Source organism: Dasypus novemcinctus, chromosome 2, assembly GCF_030445035.2.
Source record: "Dasypus novemcinctus isolate mDasNov1 chromosome 2, mDasNov1.1.hap2, whole genome shotgun sequence".
NCBI lineage: Eukaryota > Metazoa > Chordata > Mammalia > Cingulata > Dasypodidae > Dasypus > Dasypus novemcinctus.
Window position 1 is genome coordinate 38,985,458 of NC_080674.1, and position 19,856 is coordinate 39,005,313.

The 19,856-nt window shown below is 36.3% G+C and overlaps 1 protein-coding gene across 6 annotated transcripts in view; it reads right to left on the minus strand.

Moving 5' to 3' along the window:
• Positions 1 to 8,582: 8,582 nt before the first annotated feature.
• LMBRD2 (LMBR1 domain containing 2) overlaps positions 8,583 to 19,856 on the minus strand; it is a 66,278-nt gene continuing 55,004 nt past the window's right edge. For all 6 annotated transcript variants that reach the window (XM_058307780.2, XM_058307803.2, XM_071207780.1 and 3 more), the window contains 2 exons: positions 15,532 to 15,658; positions 8,583 to 14,403 (listed from right to left, as the gene is read on the minus strand). In XM_058307780.2, coding sequence (XP_058163763.1) covers positions 14,343 to 14,403; positions 15,532 to 15,658 — 188 coding nt within the window. In that variant the 3' untranslated portion in view covers positions 8,583 to 14,342. The remainder of the gene's footprint in view (positions 14,404 to 15,531; positions 15,659 to 19,856) is intronic.

The window sequence follows — 19,856 nt, forward strand, 5'->3', positions numbered from 1 at the left end:
CACCATTAACCCTACAGGCAAAGCAGCATAAAGGAAAATTCCTGAGGTAAAAGTAACCATTGGGTAATTATAAATCCAGTATTATTGTACTGTATTGTTTGGTATATAATTCCATGTCCTACTTCCTAAGGTGCTAAAATATAAATGCATAAAATTAAGTACAAATAATAAATCTAGGTTTTGGACATAGAGTTCTCAAAGATATAAGTGGTAACAAATACAAAAGAAAAGGTGAGAAGGAAGAGAAAAATATATGTGTGTGCTATTAAAGTTAGGTTGGTATCAAACCAAATATAATTGTTTTATATTTAGGATGTAAAATTTTCACCCGAAGGTAACCACAAGGAAAACAGATGAAAAATATATCCAGATAGAAATGAGAAGACACTCAATAAAATAAATATAAAATTAGGCTGTAATGGAAGTCAGGGGCAAAAGAGATAAATGACTTACAAAGGCAAAATAGCAAAATGGCATTAGCAAGACCTATATTAAATGAATTAAACTCTCCAGTCAAAGGAGGATTTTAGCAAAATGGATCAAAAAGCATGACCCAACTATATTCTCAGCTGGCATAAATTCAAGAGGCTCACTTTAAAGTCAAAGATACAAGTAGGTTGATGGTGTAAGGAGGGGAAAAAAATTTTTTTTGATTGCATGTTGCAACCAAAAGAAAGCTGGAATGACTGTACTATAAGAGATAAAATACACTTTAGGTAAAAAACAGCTACAAGAGACAAGGATGATCATTAATATTGATAAAGAGGACAATTCAACAGAAAGATGTAACAATTATAACTGTAAATGTACCTAACAGCCAGACCCCCAAAATATAAGAAGCAAATATTAAAGGGAGATTTGAAAAGAGATATTGATAGTTCTACATTAATAGTAGGAGACTTTAACATACCACTCTCAATAATGGATAGAACATCTACTCAGAAGATCAATAAGGAAGTATAGGACTTAATGATACACTAAACCAACTAGACCTAACAGGCATATAGAGACCTCACTTAATGATAACAGAATACACATTCTTCTCAAAAGCACATGAATACTTCTCCAGGATAGACCATATGTTGCATCACAGAACAAGTCTCAATAAATTAAAAAATATTGGAGTCATACAATGTGTCTTCTCTGACCACAATGGAATGAAGCTAGAAATCAATAATAGAGAGAGAAGAAGAAAATTTTACAAATATGTGGAAATTAAATAACACACTTTTAAACAACCCATGATTTGGAAAGAAAATCTGAAGTGAAATTAGGAAATATCTTGATGTGAATGAAAATAAAAATACAACATACCAAAACTTATGGGACGCATCAACTACACTGCTGAGATGGAAATTTATAGCTCTAAATGCTTACAATAAAAAAGAAGAAAGACTTCAAATCAGAGACCTAAACTCAAAACAAGAGGAACTAGAAAAAGAAGAACAAATTAAGCCCAAAGAAAGCAGAAAGAAGGCAATGACAAAGATTACATCAGAGATAATAGAAATAGAAAACAATAAAATAGAATCAACAAAACCAAAAGTTGGTTCTTTGAAAAGATCAACTAAATCAACAAATTTTGGGGGGACTGACAAAGAAAAAAAGATAGAAGATACAGATAAGGAAAATCAGAAATGAAAAGGGGACATTACTATTGAACCTGCTGAAATAAAAAGGACTATACAAAGATACTACAAACAACTGTATGCCAGTAAACCCGGCAACCTAGATGAAATGGACAAATTCTTAGAAACACCACAAACTACTTACACTAAGAATAAAACTTTATTAAAGAAATCAAAGAAGATCTAAATAAATGGAAGGGCATCCCATGCTTATAGGTTGGAAGACTAAATGTTAAGGTGTCAATTCTACCCACAATGATTTACAGCTTCAACACAATCCAACAATATTTTTGGAAGATTTCAACAATATTTTTGGAAGAAATGTAAACCACCAAATTTATTCACAAGGGTAAGACACCTTGAATAGCCAAAACCACCTTGAAAAGAACAACAAGTTGGAGGACTTATGCTTCCTGATTTTAAAACTTATTGCAAAACGACAGTAATCAAGATAGTGTACCAATTTGCACAAGGACAGGTATATAGACCAATGGAATCATATTGAGAGTTTATAGATAAATGTTCACATCTATGGTCAACTGATTTTTGACAAAGGTGCCAAGTCTACTCAATGGAGTAAAAATATTCTCTTGAACAAATGGTACTGGGAAAATTAATATCCATATGCAAAGGAATGAAGGTAAACCCCTACTTCATACCATATACAAAAAATTAACTCAAGATAGAGAAATGCCTTAAATAAAAGAACTAAAACTAATGAAACTCCTAGAAGAAAACAAAGGGAAACATCTTCAGAATCTATGTTAGGCAATGGTTTCTTAAACTTGACACCCAAACACAAGCAACAAAAGAAAAAATAGACAAATGGGATTTCATCGAAATTAAAGATTTTTATACATCAAAGTACTTTATCATGAAAATAAAAAGACAATCTACAGAATGGGAGAAAATATTTGGAGAATTCATATCAGATTAGGGTCTAATATCCAGAATATATTAAGAAGTCCTACAACTTAACAAAAAAAGACAAGCAACCCAATGTAAAAATGAACAAAACACTTGAATAGACATTTCTCCAAAGAAGTTATATAAATAGCCAATAAGCACATGAAACATCATTAGCCATTAGGGAAATACAAATCAAAACCACCATTTTTACACCTACTAGATTACTGTTATTAAATGCATGGGAAATAACAAGTGTTGGAAAGGATATAGGGAAATAATACTACATTGTTGATGGGAATGTAAAATAGTATAGCCACATAGAAGACAGTTAGGTGGTCCCCTCTGAAAGTTAAGTATAGATTTTCTCTAAGACCTGGCCATTACACTTCAAGATATATATCCCCAAAGATTTGAAAGCAGAGACTTAAACAGATATTTACACACTGATGTTCATAGTGTCATTATTCACAAGATTCCATCAACAAATGAATGGATAAACAAAATGTGGTATATGCATATAATGGTATATTATTCAGTCATAAAAAGAAACAAATGTCTGATACATGCATCAAATAGATGAACCTTGAAGTCATCATATTAGGTGAAATAATGCAGACACAAAAGGACACATATTGTATGATCGCACTTATATGAAATAATTAGAATATGCAGATACATAGTCTGTATTGAGAATACAGGTTGCAGGGGTCAGTGTGTGAGGTAGTGAATGTGGAGTTAATGCTTACCTGGTACAGAGTTTCTGGTTGGAGCTATGGGAAGGGTAATAGATGATAGTGATGATAGCACAACATGGTAAATGTAATAATGTAATAACCATGAACTCTATTTATGTTAGAATAAAATAAAATAAAAAAAACATAGGACTATGCAACACAAACGGTGAACCTTATTGTAAATGTTGAACTATAGTTAATAGTACAATTATAAAAACGTGAACTTACTCCCAGGGAAGAAGCTGCACTTTAACAGTGTGCTTTTAGAGACACTGTGTCCTAAAGAAATTGTGGCATGATGGTGTGCATGAGCGAAGAGGGCTTATAATGGGTAGAAAATCACATCTTTGGTTGCATATGCTATTGTAGGAACCAGACACATTGTGAATAGAAGGTGACTCCAGGACACAGATTTTGGAAAAGAAAGTTGGAACTTCCACTTAGTGCAAAAACTTCTTGAAGCCTCACTGCAATTTTACAGAAGCAGAGTCATAGCCTTTAATTCCTGAACTGGAGACAGTTTACAGAACCCGAACCCCTTCAAAGAGGGAAAGGCTGGGTCCCCTTGGGGTAGGATCCTGTTATACTGCCAAAAATTCATACTGTTAATCTTCCTCCCAGCTTTCCACAAAGAGACCTACAGCCTTTTACCAGGGCAAATATGCATTGGGGAAAAGGAAATGATCAAAGATTTTGGGGATTATAAGACACTGACTAGAAGTGATATTAATTCCATAGAGACCCAAAACGTCACTGTGATCCACCAGTCAGAATAAGGGTTTATGAAGGTAAGGTTGATGGAATTTTAGCTCAGGTGTGTCTCACAGCAAGTCTAGTGGGTTCCCAGATGCATTTTGTGGTTATTTCCCAGTTCCAGAATGTGTAATTAGAATAGACATACTCAGCAACTAGCAGAATACCCACACCATTTCTGTCCCTACCTAGCAAAATAGTAAAAAAGCAGTATCTGATCCCTGAAGGCATTGCAGAGATTAGTGCCACAATCAAAGATTTGAAGGATGCAGGGTTTGTGATTCCCACAATGACACCACTCAATTTTCCTATTTGGCCTGTGCAGAAAACATGTTTCTTGGAGGAAGGCAGTGGATTATTGTAAACTTAACCAGGTGGTGACTCCCATTGCAGTTGCTGATCCAGATGTGGCATCATTGCTTGAGTAATTAAACACATCCCCTGGTACCTGGTATGCAGCTATTGATCTGGCAAATGCTTTTTTCTCAATTACCATTAGTAAGGACCACCAGAAACAGTTTTTCAGCTGGCACGGCCAGCAATATACCTTCACTGTCCTACCTCAAGAGTATGCCAACTCTCCAGTCCTATGTCATAATATTGTCAGTAGGGACCTTGATCATCTCTCCCTCCCACAAGACATCACACTGGCCCATTATATTGATGATATGCTGATTGGGCCTAGTGAGCAAGAAGTAGCAACTATTCTAGACTTCTGTGTGAGACATCTGTGTGAGAGAGGAAGGGAGATAAATCCAACAAAAATTCCATGTCGGTGAAATTCCTAGGTCTCCAGAGGTGTGGGGAATGTTGATATATCACTTCTAAAGTAAAGGATAAGCTATTGCATCTGACCCCTCCAATGATCAAAATAGAGGCACAATGCCTAATTGGCCTTTTTGGATTTTGGAGATTAGCATATTCCTCATTTGGGTGTGCTACTCCAGCCCATTTACCGAGTGACCAGAAAGTTGCTAGTTTTGAGTGGGGATTAGAACAAGTGGAGGTTCTGTGACAGGACCAGGTCCAGGCTGTTCTGCAAGCTGTATTGCCACTTGGGCCATATGATGCAGCAGATCCAAAGGGGCTGGAAGTGTCAGTGGTAAATAGAGATGCTGCCTGAAGCCTTTGGCAGGTCCTTATAGGAGAATCACAACCCTTAAGATTTTGGAGCAAAGCCCTGCCATCCTCTGCACATACCTACTTTCTTTTTGAGAAACAGCTATTGGCCTGCTCCTGGGCCTTAGCAGACTGAAAGCTTAATCATGGGCCATCATGTTACCATGAGACCTGAGTTGCTTATCACGAGTGGAGTATTGTTTGACCCGCTAAACCATATAGTTGGGTGTGTAGAGCAGTATTCCATCACTCGATGGAAGTGGTATATATAAGATACAGCTCCAGAGGGTCTGGAAGGAACAAGTAAGTTACATGATGAAGTGGCCTAAATGCCCATGGTCACCACTGCTGCCACATTACCTTCTCTGTCCCTGTCCACAGCTATGGCCTCTTGGGGAATTCCTTAGTTGACTGAAGAAGAGAAAACTCAGTCCTGGCTTATGGATGGTTCTGCATGATATGCAGTTACCAACCAAAACCAGGAAGCTATAGCACTGCAGCCCCTTTCTGGGACATCCCTGAAAGACAGTGGTGAGGGGAAATTCTCCAAGTGGGCAGAACTTTGAGCAGTGCACCTGGTTGCTTACTTTGCTTGAAAGGAGAAATAGCCAGAAATGCATTTGCACAATGATTCATGGGCTGTTGCCAACCCTTTGGCTGGAGGGCCAGGGACTTAGAAAGAAAATGATTGGAAAATTGGTGATAAAGAGGTCTGGGAAAGAGGGATGTGGTTAGACATTTCTTAGTGGACCAAAACCATAAAGATATTTGTGTTACATGTGAATGCTCACCAGAGGGTGACTTCAGCAGAGAAAGATTTTAATAATCAAGTGGATAAGAAGACCCACTCTGTGGATACCAGTTTGTCTCTTTTCCTAGCCACTCCTGGCATTGCCCAATGGGTTCAAGAAAAAAGTGGCCACGGAGATAGGGATGGAGCTTATGCATGGGCTCAGCAACATGGACTTTCCCTAACCAAGGCCAACCTGACTACATCCACTGCTGAGTGCCTAATCTGCCAGTAGCAGAGACCCATACTCAGCCCCTGACATGGCACCATTCCCCAAGGTGATCAGTATGCTACCTGATGGCAGGTCGATTACATTGGACCACTTCTATAATGGAAGGGGAAGCTGTTGTTCTATCTTGATTAGACACATACTGTGGATATGCGTTTGCTTTCCTGGCATGCAATGCTTCTTTCAAAACTACTATCTGTGGGCTTACTGAGTATCTTACCCACCACCATGGTATTTCACACAGTATTGCTTCTGAACAAGGAACCCACTTCACAGCAAATGATGTTATGCCCCTCTGTCACACTCTAAAATCGGTATAGGCACATGCTCATGGAACTCACTGGTCTTACCATGCTCTCCATTATCCACAAGCAACTGTATTTAAAAGAATGGTCTAAGATTCAATTACAGTGGCAGCTAGGTGGCAATACCTTGCAGGGCTGGGGCAATGTTTACCAGGAGACAGTATGCTCTAAATCATTGTTCACTCTATATTCTTTCTCCCAGACAGAATACATGGGTCCAGGAATCAAGGGGTGAAGATTGGAGTGGCGTCACTCCCTATTACCTCTAGTGATCCACTAGGACAATTTTTGCTTCCTGTCCCTGCAACCTTAAGCTTTGCTGGTTCACAAGTCTTAGTTCCAAAAGGAGGAGTGCTTCCTCTAGACACATGATTCTGTTGAACTAGAAGTTAAGACTGCCCCCTGGCCCCTTTGGGTTCCTCATGCTTCTGAATGAATAAAGAAGAGAGTTACTATACTGGCTGGGGTGGTTGATCCTATGAAGGGAAACAGGACTGAACCTGCACACTGGAGGTAAAGTGATTGCCTGGAATACAGGAGATCCCCTATGGTCAGCTGATGTGTTTGATGAGGGTAAAGGGAACATATAGTGGAAAAGCTAGTGATAAATACAAACTTTGACCATGCGACCAGTTATAGAAATGAGGACTGTAACGGTCATGAATATTTCTTCCTTGTTAAGAGTATGTTTGTATATGTACAAAAAATGAATCTTTGTTTTCTTCCCTATACTTTTCCCCTTAGGATATGACATAAGTTGCACTAGTTTAATGTCATTGTATTTTAAGGATGTCACATTTAAGAGGGAATATTACCTGAGGACTGAACCCTATTCTGGAGGGATTTAGTGCATTTCCAGTTGTATGCAGGGCAGTTGACTACTGATAGGTGGGGAAAATGTCTGTTGTTTTCATTTTCAAAGTATGGTTTAAGGTGATGTGGATGGCTGCCAAGTTGACAAGAGGTAAACTGTGAAGGTAAGGCTACTGTGTCAACTCAGCCAGGTAATGGTGTCCAGTTGTTCAGTCAATCAAGCACTGGGCTAATTGTAATGCAAGGGAATTTCATGGACTTTAATCATCAGTGAGTTAAATGCATATATGGCTGATTACACCTACAATCAACTGAGGAGACTGCTGTCAGCAATGTGTCACAGCTCATCCAATTAACTGAAGGTCTTAAAATAAATGACTTAAGCATTCAGAAAGATATTCCCAGCTCTACTTCAGACAGCCAACATCTCCTGAGGACTTTATCCAGGACCTTCATTGGAGTCCCTGGCTTGCAGCCTGCCCTATGGAATTTGGATTTATGCATCCCCATTGGTTGCATGAGACAATTTTATAAAATACAATTTACAGACATTTCCTGTCAGTTCTGTTTCCCTAGAGAACCTTAATATACCCATTCATCCCCCCAAAAAAACTCACATTGTTTGGGTTCCAGCTATAACTGAAATGAGATCTCAGGGATTTTTGGATACTTTTGGACTGGAGAACATGTTTTTCATCTTCATAGGTACATCCTGTTGCAAAGCTTTGACAAGATTAGTAGGATGTGTTGGAAAGACACTGAAAAACAATTCGGCCTGAGGTTTACATAATAATCCAACCTGTCAAACATTTAGACACAGGGCCTTAGTGAACTAGAAGACTTGCAAAAAATGAGTCAAAATGATTCCTACATGTGCTACTTACCTATAACTCTCAGATACACATCTACTTTTCTGTATTCTGCCATGTAGTGCTAAGGACAAGACTCTGCAAACATTTCCAAGGATCCCTTGACTCACCTCCTGTTAGCTTCTGCCAATAGGAGATCCCAGAGGAAGACTGGAAGGTAAGAAGGGTAGAGGAAGTTTCTTGTTTTTTTGCAGCAACTTCGGTATTGTTCCAGCTGTGATGCTTCAGCCTGCAGCTCCTTTTGGTATTCCCAGAACCAGCTGCACTGCATTCACTGAGCAGTACCAGCAAAAACCAGTGTCCTCTTCTCAGAGGTCTAAGCACGCACCAACTCTATGATGCCCCTCCTTCACACTCTACAATCTGGTAACTGCAACCTCTTCATTAATATGCTTTTACAGCATGCTTTTACAGCATAAATAAAGCAGCCAAATTTTTAATTGTGAAAATGTTCTTTATTTCATGCAAAGCTATATAATTTCCTATATTTTAACAGCTAATCAAACATTTTAAAAAATTCACTACATCAACACTTTAAAATACTACAAAGCAACTGCAAGTCTGAGTTTGTCAAAACCAAACTGAAAGAAAATTATGCTTAGATAAGGCCAAAGATGCTAACTTTAATGACAGGTAGCACTCTACAGCCTTTTCTAAACACATATTTGAAAATGTAGTGAAAATCTACAGAGAAAAATAATTAAATCTCCAACCCACTAGTCAGATGAGGAAATATTTGTCACTATATATCAGGTAGTAATATCTGATTAAAGATAAAATTTGGCATCATGCACCAAAACTGAACACAGTTAACATTTTGAAAAATTATGATCAGATGCATATTTGCATAGATCTATATCGTCCATTCCCCCTAATCCACTCAATTAGGTAAAGACAAAAATAACAAGTACCTTATTAATGAGACATGGAAATTAGACTTTTGGTACAGTTTGCTTGCATACTGGTACATATAAAGTATACAGAAGAAATGCAGGAGTATTTCAAATTCACACTTAATTACTGCACTTTAGAATACTGCCCTAAGGAAACCAGTCTAGGCAGAACTTATTTGAGAAAGATTTTAGAACTATTTAAAGGCGATACTACAATTAGTTACTTATGAAAGCAGTCTATAAAAATTAATTACCAGGTAGTCACACATGAATATTAGAACCCTTTTGTTCTTATCAGTGTTATAATTTATAAATATATATTAGATTACAGTAATTTAAAAGACAGGCTCACATATTCTCTACTTTCTAAAATGAGAAAAATCCAAGTTGTTTTAAAAATATGGACAAAAAACAAATCCATTGGATTAAAAAATAAAATAAATACACAGTCTCTCCCCCACAACTTGGTATACACAACAGGGAAGATGCTAGCCAGCATTCTTTTGAGAAATATAACACCTCTTAGTGACTAGGTTGATAAGATTTATGTCAACAATATCAACTCTTAATGGTGCTGTACAGTCAGTTTAATAAATTACGACTTTGCCATACATATGTCTGCCATATCAAACCATTCTTTTTACCCTTCTGTACTAAGTACAGTAAAATTCTCCTTTACAACAAATTTTGAGATGAAGATAACTAGAAAAGAGAAGATTTTTCAGGGAAAAGAGTGACTTTTGGCCAAGGAGGATGTTAAAAACAAGGACTATGCCAATTTCCTTGCTTTATTAACAAAGTCTAAGAAATTTAAAATTGCAGTGAGGCTTCAATGAACCTCAACAGATAAATCTTTTGAAAATGGAATTAAAACTTTTAGGAAACCAGGCTAAGCATGGAAGGAATTAGGTGTGTTCTCATTACTGAGCAGTGGTAGCTGGGGGATGGGGCCAGAACAGTACCTATCTGCTGGGGGAAATGGCTCACAGGGCCTGTCTCCAGATGTTGGGGAAGAAGATAACATTTCTTGGTCTTCTAAGTCTCTGGGGCAAGAAAAAGTCACTGAGTTGTAATAAGCACCCTACAGAGAGGGTATTCATATTTCTGAAGGCTACCTCTAGCCCTCTTAGAGTGCTCCAATGTTTCAAGGAAAATTCTGGTAACTATGTATGTTACTAGAATTCCTCTTCATCAAAGTAAGTCTTAAAAGGTTCTTACCATCTTCTTTTTTTTAAACCATTATTTTTATTTCATAAATCTAATTTTTATGCCCAAACATTACACTGAAAATAATTAATTTTACTGACATGTTCTTTTTAGTGACCTAAAAAACAATACTCTGAGTCAGCACTCTTCACGTTTACATTCAAATGTAGCTTAGCTGTCTAGCAAAATCTGTCTCACTACTTGAGGCACAGTACTGCTATTTCAAGTAGTGGGATTTGTAATTAAAACTAGTTCCTTTTAAGTGTACTGACCACTAAAAAAAAACTTTGTATATAAAACAAAGAAAAATCTGTCAGCACATTAAAAGTCATTCTGTAAAAGGAGCCCTCAGGAAAGAAAGAAGGTATAAAAGGAGGGGGGATGGATGAATAAAGGAAAGACAAAACCCCCTAATCTGTTCCTTTCTTAACATTTAGAACTTAATACAATACAATCCATTATAATTTGGAGATTCAAGTATATTCAGATTTTTCAAGGGCATGTTTTGCCTTTTAGTGCAAATATATTCATCCTCGTGATTTTCAGGAATGAGCTACACAAACCATAAGTATAACAAACTTGTATTTCTGAACAGTGTGATTACAACTATGGAGAGGGTTTGTTCCTTTAATATGGTAATAAATTATCAAGAACATTCCCTAGATCTACTAAAGGTTAAAAAAACCTCAAGTTTGCTATTGTAATAAATACCTTCATTAGATTGCTAAAATATACTTTTAAAAAATTGATTTCCCTATCTATATTTAAGTACACATCCAGTTTAGACTTCAGAACTGATAATCTAATCAAAGAGTATAGTCACATATATCCAAGAACAAATCAACTGGCAGCATTTCTTTTTGAACATTTGGATTGTCAAATTCTCGTATTTTCTTTATAAAGGGAAAACCCTTGGATGTTCACTTTTGTGAAACGTGGTTCTCTTGTGTGATCAAATTATACTGAGGTATTCAATTAAGTGAGCAAATTCTAATATTAGGTATATACTTATTTAAGAATTTTTTACAAAAATGCTCTATTGATAATAGGTTGCTGAAGTAGAAAAAAGAAATCAGCAGATAATAGATTATTTTCTACAATGGTTATTGTGAATTTCTGGCTTACTGATTACTAAATACTTATTTAGAAAAATAATCTAGAAAACTTTAATCCATTATTTATTATGTAAGAAAGACATCAAAATTCAAGTGCCAGAAGTAATTCTTTAAATGTACTTTGCATGTAAAGCATATGAATTTAGTAGTATTGTTTTGTAATAGATGTCATTACATTTTAATATGTTTCTCAAAACAGAAAACTAACAGAAATCTACTATAGTTTTGGCTTTTCTTTTTCTTTCTTTTTTTTTTAAACTCAGGAAGGTTTAACAAATGTCAATTCAGTTTTCCAGCAATACATTCTTCATTTTTGGGGTCTAAATCACTGCCTTCTGACATAAAGCATACTGCTAATCTCTAAAAGATCAACAGTTAATCTTTCAGAGAATAGTTTACTAATTGGAGAATGAGCAAAGTAACATTTTTGTATGATTGTACATAAAAATCTGTAAGACAAACTCTGTAAAAGGTTGAATACTCAGGATCAGTCAAACCTGTAAAAATTATTTTGGAATAACTCAAAGTTATAAAGAAATCTATACTATTTGTGAAGGAATATACATACTCAAATTATTATAGTCACAAAAAAATTTAATAATAAAGGAAAGTTCCCTTGTGCATTCCTATCAACTTATCACAGGGCATTCATTATAAGAGTAGGTCATAAAAGTAATTTCTTCTCTTCTGCTTCTAATTCTACAATAACATCTGAGCTTCCTGATGAAACCTGATGAAAAGTATTATTATACCTAAGGAAAATATTCCAGAGTAAATCCAAATATGAAATAATAAGTGACACTCTTTTCACAGGGCCTTTAATGAATTAGTCCGGAGTTTTTTATTTGGGGACTTTTACATTTTTCTGGAATAAGAAAGAACTGGACCCCTTTCTGGGATGATTATTTCCTTATCCAATACCTTTAAGTATGACTAGGAAAAAGAGCATGGCTAATGACTGTTTTGTTTTTTAAACTCTAGCATATAAAATCTACTCAATATCCTCACAATGGCTCTGTGAGGTAGATCTGTAGGTAGAGAACAAGTATAATCTTCATTGTGCAAATGAAGAAATTGAGGCACTGAAAGGTTATGTGATTTGTCCAAAGTATTCAACAAGTCAATCAAGACGTTACAAACAACATTAAGTATCTCTGCTCCTGGCCTACTGCTTTCTGGCCACACTTCACAATAAATGAAGTGTAAGAAAATGTGTGAGTACTTAAATGAGCAGTTTGTAAGACTTTCAATTCAGGAAGTAAATCTATTCATTGATAATTATAGGGGTCTAAACTCAAAGATCATAAGAACTGGAGAAAATCTGAGAATGATGATAATACACTATTCCTTTCAGTACCTGTATGGAGTTATTCCTTATAAAAATCATGTGATAATACTAATTAAAGAGGCAAATAAAAAATTTCAAATTTTTGATTTGGGGAAAGATTACCTTCAAGAAACATATAATCAGAGTGATGTAGCTCAAGTGGCTGAGCACTTGCTTCCCATGTACAAGGTCCGAGAGTCAATACTGTTACCTTCTAAAAATAAATATAAACAAACCAAAAAAACTCTCATTGGGTAGTAGATGTAGCTCACTGTTGAGTGACTGCTTCCCATGTATGAGGTCCTGGATTCAATTCCCAGTCCCTCCTTAAAAAAAAAAAGGAAACCTATAATCAGAGCTTATAAAATTAATCAAATTCATTTTCTAACTGGGACACTTCAGAGTGAAAATGAGCACTATTAATTACACAAGATAATAGTATTAAATTGGGACTGTCTTAGGCAAGCTCAAGTATAGCTATCCAATGTATCATGGATTCTTTAAGAATTCCAAATATTTCAGGGATATAAAGAAGACTGCAAGCAAGTTGTGTCCAACCATGCTCACTTACAATAAAACAATGGTGCTTTAAAATACAATACCTGACTTTGACTTAAACTGAAAGGTTTAAAAAAAATCACTTAAAATAATAAGCATTTTAACTCACAAGTTATTATATATTTCCATTCTAATTCATTTTGTGTTTTAAGTGTTAGTTATAGCAGTAAATAGATTCACTTTTTCCCTTTGTATAATCACATGTTCTTTTTATAAAAGCATAAATAGGCACTGTTAAAAGTTAAAAGAATTTTGTGGAACTCTTTGGCTATTAAAAAAACTAATTAGCATGAATGCTTAGGATTCTCCTTGAATGGAATGATCAACACTTAAATCAATAAGCTAAATAATAAAGGTGAATATTTCTCTCTGAAATAAAAATCTTTTACAAAGCAATACCAAAAGCATAAAAAAATCTTGAGTTAGATTAAAGACTGAAAGAATAATATATCACCTGATATAGTATACATGCTAAAGATACTAATATTAAGTTGAACTATAATCTTAATTATTCATGCAATAACCTCATTAATTTGAATACAGAGTTGAAAAAGAGCTTTTTACATTCATTTATGACAGATAAGCAAGCCTTGTTTTAAGACATGGGTTTTGTGACTATGGTTATGATCTGAGGCCTTCATTCAAATATTTCTTTGGGAAATACAAGTTTAACATATTCTTTAGAAACAGCAAAAACATAAATCACAAATAACAAAACTGTATATTATTTAGTTATGACTTACAGCTTCCTTGGGCCTTTAAAAATGATATTCCTGAAAATAAATTAATCTAAACCAAACTGAACTACATGTTTTCCACATACATGGATCTTTACCATGAATTCAATCTTCCACTGTAATTATACTTCGCAGGCAGACAGGGAATGTAATGTAACAAATCCTATTACAAAAGATGATACTTTTCAATGAACAAGAGAGAAACTATTACCACTAAGATGTAATTAATTCTCAGTGCCTTTTTTGTTATTCTGACTCTTTTCACTCAAAGTACAGAGTAAATTCTAGGGCAGAAAGGTGTTCATAAAGACTGAATTGATGTGTTGACCTCAGTTGATACACAAGTTCTTTCAGACTTTACACATCATCAAATATTCTGCTGCGAGACATTGAGAGGTATCGTCCACCAGGCTGATACCTGAAAGGTAGACATAAAGAAATGATCTAAGGCTTCAAAAATAAAAAATAAAAGAGAAAAACAGGGAAACATTAAAATAAAATAGCTACATATTTGTAAGCACTGTGAAATGTCTTCAAGACTGAAAGCAGAAACTTACCCTTCATAGATCCTACTCAAAAGGAATTCACTTAATAATAAATCAACCACTAATTGTTTTACATCCTAGAATATCTGCACGACAAAGTAAGAGACGTGAAAATGTATGACACATCAGGGAGCTTAATCTAATACTCATTCTCCAGGAGCTGAATATAAATGGAATATTCCTTTTTTTTTTTTTTCTGTTGTAGGTAATGCTGTAGTAAACATGTTCATGAATACGATAGTTTGCTTTGGCGTAATGATTTCCTTATAGTATAGTGGTTAAAAGCATAGACTGCTAAAATTGAATGCCTGACTTTGCTATCTGTAAGCTGTTTGACTCTGGACAAGTTACTTAGCCCTCTGGGATTCAAATACAATTGCATTTATAACCATTAAGTAAGATATTATTTTTAAAGTGTTTAAGGAATGAATGCCTTGTACTCAGTAAGAGCCACAGAGCTGTTGATAAAAGATGATGAGAGGTATATGGGAACTCTGTACTTTCTGCACAATTTTTCTGGAAATCTAAAATGGCTCCATGAAATAAAATCTATTAAAAAAAGATGAGATCATTTGTAACAAATGTGTCACAACAATGTAAGATGTTAGTAGGAATCCTGTATGTATGATTGTTAACTCACAACTTCTTAAATAAATTAAAAAAAAAGGGGGGGGGTGGAGAGACGAGCTATTGCATAAGTGGGGCTGTCAGAAAAAGTCATATAAATATGATTTTAATCTATTTCAATTCTTTCTTATTTATAATACCACTAGCAGTGTATGAAGGTGCCAATTTCAATTATTATTTTACTGGATGCTATAATTTTTAAAATATAAAGCACTAGAAGGTATAAAAAGGTATGTAAGGTTGCTTAACATGCTTTCCATATTAGTAAAAATGAACATTTTCTTATGTTTATCTGTCACTTGTTTTCAACTCAGTCAAGTCAGTATTCTTATTAAAATATCAGTGGAATGCTAGAACCCAAATGGCACACTTACCTTCCTGAATCAGATTCAAGAGGATCATCAGTAAACGTTTCTGCATTAAAATCCAAAGGTTCTGCATCTTGGAGCAGTTCTATTCGGTCCCTTTCAGTCCTATTATTAGACCTGGTATATTTGGATGCTGTTGCAAAGGGAGGAAAAAAATAAAGAATAGTATGTTCACTTTCTCATTGTCTTTTACTTTATGGGTCATAGTCTATAGACTCAGGGGGAAAAAAATCAAGATTATAAAGGATCTGAATTTTTATTATGAAAACAAAAACAAGATAGCTACATTGTGTCTTAAACATCACATTAAATTTATAAATAGGGTGACAGAAAATAACAAGGAAAATTTTTCTGGCCTTGTAGCTAGTCTAAACTCAGAACAGATATAGTGCAAAGACTTAACATGAACCAGAATATTAACCAGGTATCATAATAATGAAAATTTTTAACTGTTCGTTATTAAATCAAATTTCAGTTGGTTTCACAGTGGAGACCTGTCTGCTACAGTTTTTAAAGAACCTCATATTTTGGCTAGGACTTTCTTTAAGGTATACTCAACTCAGGCTCTTCAAGAAAGGCCCGAGTCTTTTCACCCATGATCAAGAATCTAAGATAGAACTGTCTGACAGAAATTAAGCACTACCAACATATTTAATTTTAAATTTTTTAGTAGAGGCATTAGAAAACATAAAAAGAAACAGGTGAAATTAATTTTAAATATCTTATTTACCATAATATACCGAAGAGATTTTTAAAAGGGGGCATTATCCACATTGCAAGTGTTCAATAGCCACAAGTAGATAATGGTGACTATATTGGTCAACAGTGAAATAGGGAAATAACTCTCCATTCATCACATGGGGATTTCTTCAAAACAACCTAAATTCTCCCAATATTTTGAACAGCAATCAAATAATTTCAAAAGACCTTTATGACACAGTTCTTTTTGAAAATCCAAGGCTAGCCAATTCTATCATATCTTACATTTTTGTTATCTTGGACTCTACCCTAAATGCAAATCTCTTCATCTTTTCTCATTCATTCAGCAAATATTGATTGCCTACCTCAAACCAGATCCTCTCTAATTCATCATCCTAAAGCTTTGTATTTCCTCTTGTTACCCAATCTCTGTTATGCCAGATTTTCCCACTCTATAGAATTTCTTTACAGAACTGTGTCCCTCTACTTCCTAGCTTCAACTAAAACGTGTAGCCTTCTTCTATTAATTCTACTCTAAATCTCATTCAAATAAATCTTCTCTTCATCTCAAGGACCACTGACTTATTTTAGGCCATCATCTCATCTTGATTGCATTATGAAAACACACTCAACTTACTCCTGTGTCTCATTTTCTGAAAACTCATGCTTTATACTGTTATCAACATCTTCTTTCTAAACAGAAATCTGATCATACTGAGGCAGGTTAGTATAGTGAAAGGGTGAAGGCAGCTGGCCTGGCAGACAGCATGTGGCCAACAGACCACATTGTTGGGAGACCCTGCCTGGAAACCTTCTGGGAGAAGGTTTCTGTAAAGACCCTGTGAGATCCCAGCCATGAGAATTTCATTTGGAATGAAAATCCTGTTTGGGGTCAAGGGAAAGCCCCAGATAGGTAGGGCAACCAATGAGAACAGCAAACAACTGACGCCTCACCCCAACATTATGAAAGGGGAGGCAGAAAGACTTTAAAAAGCCCTGACCTCGGACCCCATGTGCGCCACTCACCCTGCAGTATGCCCGTGGTCCATGCCTCAAACCATATACTTTTCTTATTTTCTTGTTTCTTAATAAACTCTTTACTCCCTTGTCTACCCAAGAGCATGTCCTTAAATTCTTTTTTGGGACACAAGCCAAGAACCTAGAAGCCCAGAAACCAGAGCCATCCGGTAACATTATTTGGCAAGCAAAGCCAGGAGACAGAGGCAGATGGTGCTCCCCACCACGGGACGCTAATGAGTTTTAATTAAAGCATGCCTGTGCCCTCTTTTTGTTTTATTAGAGGACTGCTGAGGCTGTTTGTCTGTAAGCCGCAGAACAGTCTCTACTTTTTAATGTGCCTCTTAATAACGAGCTTAACTGCAGAACTTAGTCTCTGGAAGTGGACATGAAGTGAGCTCGCTCATGACTATCTCCTAAGAAGCTAATCTTTTCCTGCCCTTTGACGTGGCTGCAGTATGGCTGAGAGTGGGCTCTGTATGACACCCTGAATTCCAGTTAAACCTGTGTAAGCGAGAAATAGAGGACAAACAGATCTGAGGGCCAGAGACTATGTGGCCATGTCTCCTTAAAAGGGATGAGGAAATAAATGCACTACCGTAAACCAGTCAATTAAAAGCTCAGGGAAATTACTCAGAGGCAGAACCAAAAAACCCAGTCTTATCTGAAGAAAGCTAGTAGAGGTAGTAAAATATCCGATCTTAACTCTAGAGAAGGACAGATTCTTTTAGGAACTCCACTCTGCCTCAGGTATCTGAAGAAAGCTGCAGAAACTTTCTCTAGACCCCCACACTTCCATTAACTTCATTTGAGAAAGAGCCTTCTTAGTTTTGAACAATCGAGACCATGCTGCCAAGATGAAGAAGGTAAGGAGAGGTGGGCACAGGATCCAGAATAGGCTCACCTTTTACCCACAACTTTTAAAGGCACGGGTCACCTCAGGTTATCAGAATTCAGGCTCTGTGTCAATAGGAACCTGGCCCCAAGCTGCCTCACCACGTGGACAGCTGGGGATGGAGGATGGAAGGGGCCTGAAGCCACTCATGAATTATCAACAAGGAGACCTCAGGTGACCCTTGATGGAGCAGGTAGGAGTGTTAATTTCTTCACTAACATGGGAGCGAATTACTAGGTCCTAGCCTCAGGTGTGCCTAATGAGGGGTGTTTAGTAAATCTAGGACATTTACTAAACTTCTTCCCTGGAGAATAAGGAATCTCTTCATATGTCATCAATTAAGATTAAAAGGTTCATGGCTATTCTTAGCTCCCTGAGTATCCCTTTGTGACACTTCAATCCTTCCAGCAAAAGAGCTTCATGGCAGGGCTTCTTTGGATCCCTTAGCTCTGTGCTTAGCAGATGCTCAGGGATTTTCCTGGAGGAATGAAGCTGAAGGGTTCTGCATGAGGTTTCTACCATGGATGGACACCGGGAGCTTTGCATTTAGGTGATTCTAAGGGCAGGTCTTTCCCTAAGGTAAGCTAAATAAGTATAAAATTCTCTTTTCTGTTCTAATTTGTGCTTGTTTTAACTTTGTCAGTTACAAGGAACTTGTAAATCAGATTTGGGGTGTGCCTATTACAAATTGGAAAATGGTGAAAGGTAACCTAAAAATGAGACTCAAAATGTCAATACTATCTTGCAGTTGAACTTGATGTATAAAAGAAATCATAAGTGGAATTAATTCAACTGCTGGAAAAGCAGAGAAATTTAGTAAAGTTGCTACTAATAAAATAGTTTTAGATGCTTAGTTAATAAACAAAAGTACCCAATTTATTTTTCAAGTGAAAACTTACTAGAAATTATAAGAGTTAGTTAAGATCATTATATAGATGCCTTTATATTATAAAACAGCAGGATAGTATCTTAAATTGCTCTAACTGGGTGGATTTAGCCTAGAACATACTACTGTAATGGTAAACTTAAGACTAATTTACCTTTATTTATGATTATTTCACAAGCTACCACAATAACTGAAAATGCATTTGCTAGCAAGGCTTTGGACCCACCCTTGGTAGCACAAGGAAGTTATGTTCCTCTTTAGCCCCCGGGGAGTCCCTGACTTTGCCTTGGAGCCCTCAAGGCTATCTGCTGGTAAGGGCAGGACTATTACTTAATAGACCTTTAATGTCTGGTTTAAACTGCAAAACTCCTGGCAGTGGCCATAAAACAAGACTGCTTCCTAAGACCTCTGTAAGAACAGGCCAGAAAAAAGTTTCAAGACAGTCCCTTTTCTAATAATCATCACACACTTGGTAGCTTTGGTGTGGGACCTAGGTCCTGGAGTCTCCCAAGTCTAGGTCACCCTGGGGACACCTGGCAGCAAGGGCTCTGTGATTCCCAGGATGCCAGGAACCAGAGCAGCAACTCTAAATGTCCCCCAAGACTTAAATGGCGTGGGCACTTCAGTTTGGGAACTTGCTCCAAATGTCCCCCAAGACTTGAAAGGCTTGGGCGCTTTCGACTAGGAGGTAAAAGTTAAGTGAGACTCAGATTCTGTGACACCAGATTGGTTGACAAACTCTTCTTCATTTCTCTTAGAATGATGGGCAGGACCTCTAGCATACCTGACCTTGCCCACCAAAGGGCTGAGAAAGAAGAAACTCGCCTTATTCTG